Source organism: Sarcophilus harrisii, chromosome 4 (assembly GCF_902635505.1).
Source record: "Sarcophilus harrisii chromosome 4, mSarHar1.11, whole genome shotgun sequence".
Taxonomy (NCBI): Eukaryota; Metazoa; Chordata; class Mammalia; order Dasyuromorphia; family Dasyuridae; genus Sarcophilus; species Sarcophilus harrisii.
The window spans coordinates 299,480,318-299,491,908 of NC_045429.1; the positions used below are offsets into that span (position 1 = coordinate 299,480,318).

The following is an 11,591-nucleotide window of genomic DNA, read 5'->3' on the forward strand; positions in this document are numbered from 1 at the left end:
GTATTAAATATATTAGTATAACTATATTTGATTTACATCTGCTAGAAGTTGCTCAGATTAGTATCAGACTAAAAGTATATATTTTGGACCTTCTAGAATCAATATTTAAATAAGTTGAGGAAGTGTTTGCTATAATAGAATATTGAGATTAACACTGGAAGTCAGTTAAATTTTCCACTATAATAGAACATTGAGAGTAATCTGATTTTCTTTAGTTAGAATCAGTGAATATCCTCTCATTTGAATTTAGTTTCTAACCCAGTAAGAGGTATTTTTCTTGTCCAATTTCCTATTCTATCACTAATAATAATAGTATATAGTTAACAATAATAAGGTGCTTCAAAGTTTGTAAAGCACTATACTCATGCTATCCCTTTTGATCCTCACAAAAACCCCATGAAATAGTTATTATTATATCCATTTTGTAGATGAGAAAATTGAGGCAGTCAAAAATTAAATGACTTGTGCAAAGTCACATGGCTAGTAAAGAATTTGAGGTAAGACTTAAACTCAAGTTTTCCTGACTCTCTTACCAACTATGCCACTAGAATGAACTGAGTTAGGAATAAAGTAGTTCCTTAAGTTTTTAATTGTGTTTTCCCTATAAGAATTGAGAGTATGTATCTTGATGATGATAACAATACTTAGCACTTATAGAGCACTTTAAGGTTTGGAACTCTATAAATGTTTAAATTCATTTGATTTTCATAACAACCCTTGAGGCAGTTGCAAGGGATGGGGGAAAGGGCATTTTACAGATGAGGAAATGAAGGCAGGCAGAAGTTATATGACTTGCCTAGAATCACACAGTTCATATGTATGTGTTTGAGATTTTTACTCTGATCATCCTGACTACAGTTTCAGTTTCATTACATTACCTAGAACCTGATTATTTTGATAAGAATTGTGAATGTTCTACTTTGTACAATCGAGGAATAAATATGTTTTCTCTGAAACTCCACCTATGAGTCCCCTTCCCTTAAATAATATAAACTGTTGATTGGATGTAAAACTCAAACTAATGCTAAACATATCTCCTGTAGCTTCTATGAACAGTGTCATAGAACACTGAACAAGGGACATTACTAGAACCTTGGGATATGAAAGTAAGGAAATATTTTCTTTTTCCTATTTGGTTAATTTTAAGATGTTTCTGAGTTAAAGGTAAAGAGATATTCTGTTCATCTTTCTTTTCCCAACAATGAACTCCCAATGTGTGAGACTCGGGCAATGTCAGTTGCTTCTTAACCAGTTATCCCTTGACTTTTTGTATGCAAGATAAGAACTGAGTAGCAAAATGCTATCATAGTTTCTCCCAAATTTTTGTCAGATTCAAAGAAAAATACTCTAGTCTAATTTATGTTCAGCTGCTACCTACTGATTCTAAGATATGCAGATTTATGAGAGCATAGAGTTCTTTCATGTATCATAATCTTTCTGGACAGTAGCCAGAAAATACAAAGTATCTTTGACTTAGACAAAATTATTATTGTTTTTTTTGGAAAAGCTTATTTGAGTACTATAGTTTTAAAGCTCACAATGATCACTGGCATGAGAAAATTTCCAAAAGACAAGGAATCTAACTTTTGTAGTTAAAAAAAAAATTAAAAGATCAATTAAAGACCTTAAAACAATATATTGACATTCAATCTTATATTAATAATAATTACTTGTTCAATCATCTTCGAAATGAGAATTCCCTATGATCAATGTGTATTATATTTCAGAAAATTTTTATTTTATGATTTGTGTATTTTTACCTGGCAAGAATGAAAACTCTGGATGTGCCCTGCACAAAGACTTTGAATTTTATGATTTTAAAGTGCTTAGGTTAGAATTTCCAATTTAAACACAAATAGTCTTGAAATTACATAATAAAATAATGTTAACAATATGCCTAAATCTGTCTCTCCAGGATAGATGTGTAAACAGTTGGAATGGGAAAAATAATTTCAGAGAACTAAATTTTGTCATTAAAAATTCAGTTCTCTCAAAAAAATGCATGGTTATGTATTTGGAAACATAACGTCTCCTCTGAAAATTGCCTAAATATTGAAGATGTCTATATTTTGATATATTGAATATATAGTTCTCATAAAATATAAATGTTTCTATGAAAAGAGAAAATGTTTTATAACTTGAAGCCTGAAAATGATGTACATATATCCACATACATGTGACATTTATATTTGGAAGTGAGTTTGTCTAAATAATTTCTCTCTATATACAGAAGATAAATATATTAGAGGCTTTTTCCTCTCCATTATCCCCAGAGTGAGAAGATGATAATTTTATAGTAGTTTGTTTGAGTGATTTTTGTGAAATAAAATAATATTGTAAATACATAGCTGATACTTGGGAAGCTTTTGGACCTATATCTCCAGAGCTTGTGCCTGAAACTAGATATAATCCCTGTCAGAAAGCTGTTTACATTATGATTTGAAATGTACATTATGATAAATTTGTGATATATTTTCGTGTAACCTTCATGCTGTTTAAAATGGCAACTTTCTCCACAATTTTCAAACTAAAATCCCACAGGGTCATTAGAAAAAAATCTTTTTGGAAATTTTTCATTGGTATGATTAGTGCTTGATTTGGAGTACATAATTAGAAGAGGGCATGGTATATTATATGCAGGAGAGAAGAGTTGGAAATTTAAAAAAAAAAGAAGGAAAATTGAGCTAAGAAACAAAATAAAAATAATGAATAGATTAGATTTAATGAGTATTATATAATACACATAATGGTGAGACATCATAGATAGTTTTTGAGTCTGGGAAGAACAGGGTGACATTCCAGTATGTGACCCTGAAAGACACTTAACCAACCACTCAGTACCCTAAGCAATTTTCTAAACCATTAAGTAGAAGAGAAGGTAACAACCTTCATTTTTTAAGAGTTTCTTTACTAAGAAGTGACCAGTGAAATCAGAGGGCCAGTCACTATACATATGCTACAAGTACAATTTTAATTAACACTATATGAATGCTATATGAAGTGAAATCTATTTTGATTGTAGATTATATTAATTTATTGTCCAAACCTTTTATTTTAATGCTGAAACATAATTGTTTATTCTGATGAATACATAAACTTGTTATCTTAAGGAAGCATGTTAGCAAATTTGGAATACTAAAAAGATTTAAAACCAGTTCTAGCTGGATAATTTGAATTGCTATTACATACTGGAAATGATGAAACAATGTATTATTATTATTTCTTCTTCTTCTTCTTCTTCTTCTTCTTCTTCTTCTTCTTCTTCTGCTTCTGCTTCTGCTTCTGCTTCTGCTTCTGCTTCTTCTTCTTCTTCTTCTTCTTCTTCTTCTTCTGCTTCTTCTGCTTCTTCTTCTGCTTCTTCTTCTGCTTCTGCTTCTTCTTCTTCTTCTTGCTTCTTCTTCTGCTTCTTCTTCTTCTTCTTCTTCTTCTGCTTCTTCTTCTGCTTCTTCTGCTTCTGCTTCTGCTTCTGCTTCTGCTTCTTCTGCTTCTGCTTCTGCTTCTTCTGCTTCTGCTTCTGCTTCTGCTTCTGCTTCTGCTTCTTCTTCTTCTTCTGCTTCTTCTTCTTCTTCTGCTTCTTCTTCTTCTGCTTTCTTCTTCTGCTTCTTCTTCTTCTTCTGCTTCTTCTTCTTCTTCTTCTTTTTTTTTTTTTTTTAAGATTATAACGTTTAATTTGTGACACCTGGACTACTACAAAAAGCCTTCTGGTTGGGACTTCTCACTTCAATTCTTCACTCCTGAGCATCTTCCACTGAGTATCAAGTTCAACTTCCTAAAGAGGTCTGATAATATCACCCTCCATTCAGTAAATTCCAATGTCTCTTTCTTACTTCCAGGGTTAAATATGAAATCCTCTGTTTAGTTTTTACTAAGTTTGTTTGTTGGGACAATGAGGATTAAATGACATGTCCCAGGATCACCCAGTTAGTGAATGTCTGAGGCTAAATTTGAACTTAGGTCCTCCTGATCCAGAACTGATGCTCTATCCATTCTGTCATCCAACGCTTTTACTCTGTTTAGCTTTTTAAAGCTTTTTATTTTAAAAATAATTTTAATAAGCTTTTTATTTTTCTAAAAATATGCAAACATAGTTTTCAAAATTCACTTTTGCAAAACCTTGTGTTGCACATTTTTCTTCTTCTGTTCTTCCTACTCCCTCCCATAGACAGCAAGCTAATCTAATACAGATTAAACCTCTGCATTTTTTCTAAACGTTTCCATATTCATCATACTGCACATGAAAAATCAGATCAAAAGATGAAAGAAAAAAAATCATGAGAAAAAAATAAGCAAACAATAACAAAGAAAATATCATGTTTGATCCACATTCAGTCTCCATAGTTCTCTCTCTGGAGGCAGATGGCTCTTTCCATCACAAGTCTATTACAAATGCTTTAAATTACCTCATTGTTGAAAAGAGCTAAATCCATCACAATTGATCACCTCGTAATCTTGTTGTTACTGTGTTCTGCTCACTTCACTCAACATCAGTTCATGTAAATCTTTCTAGGCTTTCTGAAATCAGCCTGCTCGTCATTTCTTATAGAAATTCCATAACATTCATATGCCATATGACACTCCCTAACTGATGGACATCCACCACTCAATTTCTAGTTCCTTGCCACTATAAACATTTTTGCACATGTAGGTCCTTTTCCCGTTTTTTAATGATCTCTTTGGAATACAGACTCAATAGACACTGCTGAATCAAAGGGTACACACAATTTGATAGCTTTTTGGGCATAGTTCTAAATTGTTCTCCAGAATGATTAGATCAATTCACAACTCTACATCTATGTATTAGTGTTCCAGTTTTTCTACCTTCCCTTCAACTTTTTTCATTATCTTTTCTTGCAATCTTAGCCAATCTTAGAGGTGTGAAATGATACCTCAGAGTTGTCTTAATTTGCATTTCTCTAAGCAATAGTGATTTAGAAAATTTTTTCATATGACTAGAAATGATTTTCATTTCATCATCTGAAAATTGTCTGTTCCTATCCTTTGGCCATTTATCAATTGGGGAATGACTTATGTTTTTATTAATTAGAGTCAATTCTCAATATATTTTAGAAATAAGGTCTTTATTAGAAACAATGCATGTAAAATTCCGCCCGCCCCCTTTCCCCTCAGCTTTCTGTTTTTCTTCTAATCCTTCTAGCCAGTCTTCTTACATTTTATTCCCTCCTACACATATTTTGGGATTAAGTGATACTGGCCTCCTAATTGTTTCTGAAACATAACACTCTACCTTTCAACTCCAGGAATTTTCACTGGCTGTCCCCTTATACCTGGAATTCTCTCCCTCCTTATCCATCTCTTGGCTTCCTTCCATCTCAGTATTACCATCTACAAGAAGCCTTTCCTGATCACCCTCAATACCTTTCCTCTGTGTTTATTACCAATTTATTTTGTATGTGTAGAAAGCAATTTGAAACTCCCCCATTTATTAAACTTTTGTTTTATTAAACAAAGGGCCCTAGTAGAGCCCTTTGACCCTATTAAGTCTATATTCTAAGGAGATCAATGAAAAAGGAAAAGGACTGATATGTACAAAAGTATTTATAGCAACTCTTTCTGTGGAGGAAAAGAATTGAAAACTGAGGGAATACTCATCAATTGGGGACTGGCTAAACAAGTTCTAGCATGTGAATTTGATAGAATACCATTGTGCTGTGAGATATGATGCAGAGAATGGTTTCAGAAAAGTTTAAGACTTATAAATTGATGCAAAGTGCAGTGAGCAGAAGCAAGAGAACAAGTTACATAATAACAAAAATCCTGTAAAGATGGTCACTAACTCAGGGTGCAGACTGAAACATTTTTTTCTTTCTTCTTGTTGTTCCCAGAACATAGGTAACATAGAAATTTGTTTTATGTAACTTCATATTTGTAACGGGATTTGTATTTTCAACTTTCATTTTATTCAATAACATTTCATTTTTCTCCAATTGCATGTAAGTTTTGACTTTTTTTTTAAATTTTGAGTTCCAAATTCCCTTTCTCCTCCCTCCTTCCTAAGATGGTAAATAATCATATATGCTATACATATACAATCATGCCTTCTCAATGGTAGGAAAAGGGGTAAGGAAGAGAATCTGGAATTGAAAATAAGATAAACTATTGATCAGAGAAATGCAAATTAAGACAACTCTGAGATACCACTACACACCTCTCAGGTTGGCTAAGATGACAGGAAAAGATAATGAGGAATGTTGGAGGGGATGTGGAAAAATTGGGACACTATATATTGTTGGTGGAACTGTGAACGTATTCAGCCATTCTGACGAGCGATTTGGAACTATGCTCAAAAAATTATCAACTGTGTATATCCTTTGATCCAGAAATGTTTCTATTGAGCCTATATCCCAAAGAGATCTTAAAGGAAGGAAAGGGACCTACATGTGCAAAAATGTTTGTGGCAGCCCTTTTGATAGTGGCAAGAAACTGGAAACTGAGTGGGTGCCCGACAGTTGGAGAATGACTGAATAAGTTATGGTATGTGAATATTATGGAGTATTATTATTCTATAAGAAACAATCAGAACGGTGGTTTTAGAGAGGCCTGGAGAGATTTACATGAACGATGCTAAATGAAATGAGCAGAACCCAACGATCATTATACAAGGCAACATCAATATTATACGATGATCATTTCTAATGAATGTAACTCTTTCCATCAATGAGATGACTGATGCCAGTTCCAATGATCTTGTGACGAAGAGAGCCATCTACACCTACAGAGAGGACTGTGGGAACTGAATGTGGATCACTCTTTTTGTTGTGGTTCATTTGCATTTTGTTTTCTTACTCATTTACTTTCCTTTTTGATCTGATTTTTCTTTTGCAGCAAGATGATTGTATAAATGTTTACACATATTGGATTTAACATATATTTTAACATGTATAACATATATTGGACTGTTTGCCATCTAGGGAAGGGGGGGAGGGAAAGAGGGGAAAATCTGAAACACAAGACTATGCAGGGGTCAATATTGAAAAATTATCCATGCATATGTTTTGAAAATAAAAAAAATTCAAAAATCAATAAAAGAAAATAAGATAAAAATGAATTTTAACAATTCGTCAGAGTAGCAATCTCTGAATAAAATGCTAAAGAAGGTAAAACTTAAAGCTCAGCTATTTATGATGTCCTCCTCTTCCTTCACACAATAAATAATGGGCAGAGACTTCCTCAGTCGCAGAAAAGACATATAGTTTTAAAACAATAATAAGAAATAACTGCCACATATGTAGCATCTTTCTTCTAAATTAAAACTTCATGTCCTTTGCAAATTAGCTTCTCACTTCTGAAATCTAGATTTTAAAATTTTCCTAAAAACAAAACAAAACAAAACACTTCTTTGCTCCCGACCTCCATTCCTTTTCAGAACCACTGACTTTTAGAAATTCTCATCTCAGGGTGGAGAAAATACCTCACACAGTTTTATGTTTAAAACTGCGGTTTTATATGTGGTAAAAATGATGTAAGATGAAATACCAGAGTCTTCTAGCAGCCAGCAGTGGCAATAGCTGAGTACTGACTTATTCAGAGAAAGACAGAAGACATAGTCTCCACAGATAGAAACAAACTAGCGAGGTGGGTGGCAGACATGTCACATACTATTGTTTCAGTTATACATGTCTAGTTTGCTGAACAAGTGGGCTGGATCTGGTGACCTGGAGTTTCTACCACACCTCCACGCTCAGGCTCTGTCTATTCCAGATAAATGGGTTTCTTAAGGGAAGGGTAAAGAATGAATGGCCTATGTGCTCAATTTCTGCTTCGAAAGAAGACACCCTGAGTTCTATGAGGAAGAGGAGGAAGGCATAAAAAGCATGGACAGACATTTTCTTTGAACCCCTCGAAAAAAGGGGAGAGGATATTGAAATGTGAGGGGAAGGAGCGTGATGCGAGGGTTAGAATCTGCTTTATTCCCCTTATCCCAAAACGGCGACAGTACAATCCAAAAGGCCGAAGAGGATGCCTGTGCTCTGGATGCAAGCTTGGTAAGAGCATCCCAAGGAGAGAACAAGACAAGAGGGAAGACAAAAGATACGAAATGCGACTGACAGTTTAGGCCAAACGGAAGAATGAAGGGAGCACCCGAGGATCCAGGCTTGCCTGAAGTCTCTGTACATACCTGTCTCTCTTCCTCCTCCTCCTCCTCCGGCTCCTCCTCCTTTTTTCCTGCCCCCGCCGGAGGCTCTTCCAGTGCTTCTCCGAATGTCTGTGTCTCCTCTGCGCCCGCGGAGGGCCGGGCCTGCTTTGGGGGAGCAGGATCCTCGGAGCTCCTGAGCGCACAGGCTCGGCTCCGCCAGAACCACAAAGAGGCAAGCAAAAGAGCCAGTGCAGTTCCCAAAAGCGGCAGCGTGGCCAGCAGCTCGGCCGGCGCCTCCATTCCCGGCCCGGGCCGTAGGGTTGGGGGGTGGGGGGGAAGAGAGGGGACCTGGATCCCGGCCCACTCCAAGGCGGAGCCTTGGGGCCAGCGCCAGGAGAAGGGCGGGGCGGGCACTGCGGCCCCTCATGGACTCCCGGTCCAGAATTCCGGCCGCAGCGTGGCGAGCCTCTCCCCCCGACGACCTCAGTCTGCGCCCACTATTCATCCTCCACTCTCCTTGAGCCCCAACCCCTTTCCTTCTGTCAACCTGTACAGGCCTTCGCATTCCAAAGAATCGGATAAATCGCGGAGTTGGGGGCCCAGGCACCCAAATGTTTCCCAAGGCAATTTTCTTCTTATTGTTTTGACTGTTGGGTGTCAGAGGAGGATTTTAGGGTTAGGGTACCCAGCAATTGACATAGACCTTAATGATTCTAAACTTTGCTGGATGTGCTCTAGGCCCAGAGCTACTCAAGTTGATAGCCCAAGAATCAGGATCAGTATTCTGAACTATAATCCATAGATCAACATCTGGAAAAGACCACGGGGGGAGGGGGGAAGAAGTGCGGGGGGCATCCAGTTCAGCCCTCCAATCCTCCTCAGTTTTACAAATAGGGAAACTGAGGCCCAAGGAGTTTGATTTAGATGCTGCAATATTTATTGGGCATTACTTGAAATTTAGGAGTCCTTTAGAATACTTTTGATAAAGGAGATGCTAGCCAAAGTTCAATAAGTGCTTGAATAAGAATTAATATGGTATATGAATATAATGGATAAGAAATGATGAGCACACTGATTTCAGAAAACCTAGAAAAACTAACATGAATTGATGCTTATTGAAGTGAGCAGAATGAGGAGAACGTTATACACAGTAATAGCAAGATTTTGTGATGATCAACTAGATAGAATTAGCTCTTCTCAGTAATACATTGATCCAAAACAATTCCAACAGACATGGGATGGAAAATGTCATCTGCATCTATTGAGACTGAATACAAATTGAAGTACACAATGTTCACCTTTTTTTGTTTGTTTTTTCTTTCTTGTGGTTTTTCCCTTTTGTTCTGATTTTCTTTCAGAACATGATTAATATGGAAATGTTTAAAATGATTGTAAGGAAGGGAGAAAAGAATGACTCAAAATCTTACAAAGATGAATATTGACTATATCTTTACATGTTATTGGAAAAATAAAGTACTGTTGGGAGAAAAAAAAACAAGAACCTAGTTAGGAAAGCTAAAATCAGACATAATTTCTAAGCAGCCAAGAAAGGATAGTCATTCCAAACCAAAATTGTCATTGCAATATCCAGAGATATTGTTAAAGCAGTTCTTGTAGTTTGTAGGACATCAGTGTGAATAGCTATCATTGCTTGATTTTGGGCAATACTATAGCAAATTATGGGGTTGTGTTCTGCCATAGTGGCTTCAACAGCAGGCCTCAGGATAATACCAGTTCTCTCACAAAATTCAGAAGTGGTTTTTTGGAATTTGGCCTTACTTATCCACAATTTCTTAGTCAACACAAATCATTTCATCCCTTGACTGGTTCCTTTTCAGTTCCTGAATGGGGCAAGTAAACTTTCTTCTTCAATGGCTTATAACATTAAATTAAGTGGTCTTGAGTTGTTTCACAGAAGTAAATTAGCACTCCCCTAAATTAAACTTTATCAGAACATTATGAAAGTTATTTTATCCTGTGTAGGAAAAAGAAATAAGATTTTCAGTTTTTAAGTCAAATAGCACCTGGTGCTATCTGGCAAATTAGTTAAATTAGACAAGACTTTGGGATATGATGATGTGGAGGGAATGAGATACAATGGAGTTGAAAAACATCTCAAGGCATGGAATAAATCTTTTTGCTGTTATTACTAAAGACCTAGTTGTTGACTGATCTTTTGCAGCCAACATTCTTCAGCACCTAAACCAAGTAGATTGATAATCCAAAACACTTTTCTCCATGTAAAGCTGAGATGGGCACCTTGTGTTGGGGGCTAATACACAAGAGTTTAGGACAAGAATATTAATAAAAATTATCCCAATTCAAAATTGCAATTGTAGAATTCCTGTGGTGTAGGCCACTTGTGATGCAATTTTTAAGATTTTAGTTTTACATTTGGAGGACAAATAGCACTTTCATTGAATAAATTTAAAATGAATAATGAAGGGAAGTAAAGGAAAAACCTCAATCCCAAATATTTTAAAATAAGGAACAAATTTAACCCAATTAAAACAAAGTTCTGATTGATGTGGGAGGATAGAGGACAATTATATTTCTTCCTTTAGTATCTTGTCACTGTGAAGAACATATGGGACTGCTAATTCTTGTCAAAAGATCTGAGGGTTATGGCAGGGGCAGGTGGGTAGTGGTGAAGAAAAGTTTCTTCTAATAGATGAACTTTGGCCATGGCATAAGCAACTTCCATAAAAAGCATAAAGACCCTTAAGCATTCACTGCTGGCTTCTGACCATGTTAACTGCTATGGAATGAGAAACCAGGTTCTTGCAATTTTACTTGCCATACAATAAACATATATTAAGGGTGGTGATATTAAAAACAAATCTTGAAGAAATTGTTACTATTTCCAGAACTATATATGAGCTTAGATGATAGGCTATTTCCAGAACTATATATGAGCTTAGATGATAGGCAATGCTTTTACATTAACTTTAGTTTTATATCTAATATGGCAATGTTTTGCTGAACTTTTAATGTGTACAATCAATATTACATTGCTTGCCTTCTTAAGAAGAGGATGGGAGAGAATTTGGAATTCAGATGACTTAAAATTTTACAAGTAGCTGGTAAATATTTAACAAAATAAAAATAATTTTAAAACGTCAGGCCACGCCTTTTAAAAGCAAACAAAAAGCCTAGCACCTTTAGATTTTAAAAAGGTCCTAATCAAACACAAGGATTTTAAAGCTCTTCAGCTAAGCAATATTATATAACCATCACTTTTTGTCTGATCCTCAGCCTAAATGCTGATAATCATTCTCATTGTCCAGTTTATAAACTCAATCCCATGTTAGCATTTTTTAAAAATGTATTTTGCCTTCAGTAAGGCTCATTCTCTTATTTCTCCAGTAGTAAGGATGTATTTTGACCATTTCCATTCATGGCGATATCCCTTGTGATACATGATGGTTCAGATACTAGTTTCTCTATTTTCACTATTTAGCAAAAAACACTACCACAACCTAAAGGTATAAACTAA

General features: G+C 35.6%; 1 protein-coding gene across 2 annotated transcripts in view; it reads right to left on the reverse strand.

Annotated features, from left to right (window-relative positions):
• Positions 1-8,669, reverse strand: part of MXRA7 (matrix remodeling associated 7) — a 35,462-nt gene extending 26,793 nt beyond the window's left edge. Inside the window, exon 1 of one of the 2 annotated variants that reach the window (XM_031965548.1) lies at positions 8,138-8,618. In XM_031965548.1, the coding sequence (XP_031821408.1) occupies positions 8,138-8,395 (258 nt within the window). In that variant the 5' untranslated portion in view covers positions 8,396-8,618. Of the gene's footprint in view, positions 1-8,137 lie in introns of both variants that reach the window. The other variant, XM_031965549.1, reaches the window with a different exon arrangement.
• Between the last annotated feature and the right edge of the window lie 2,922 nt (positions 8,670-11,591).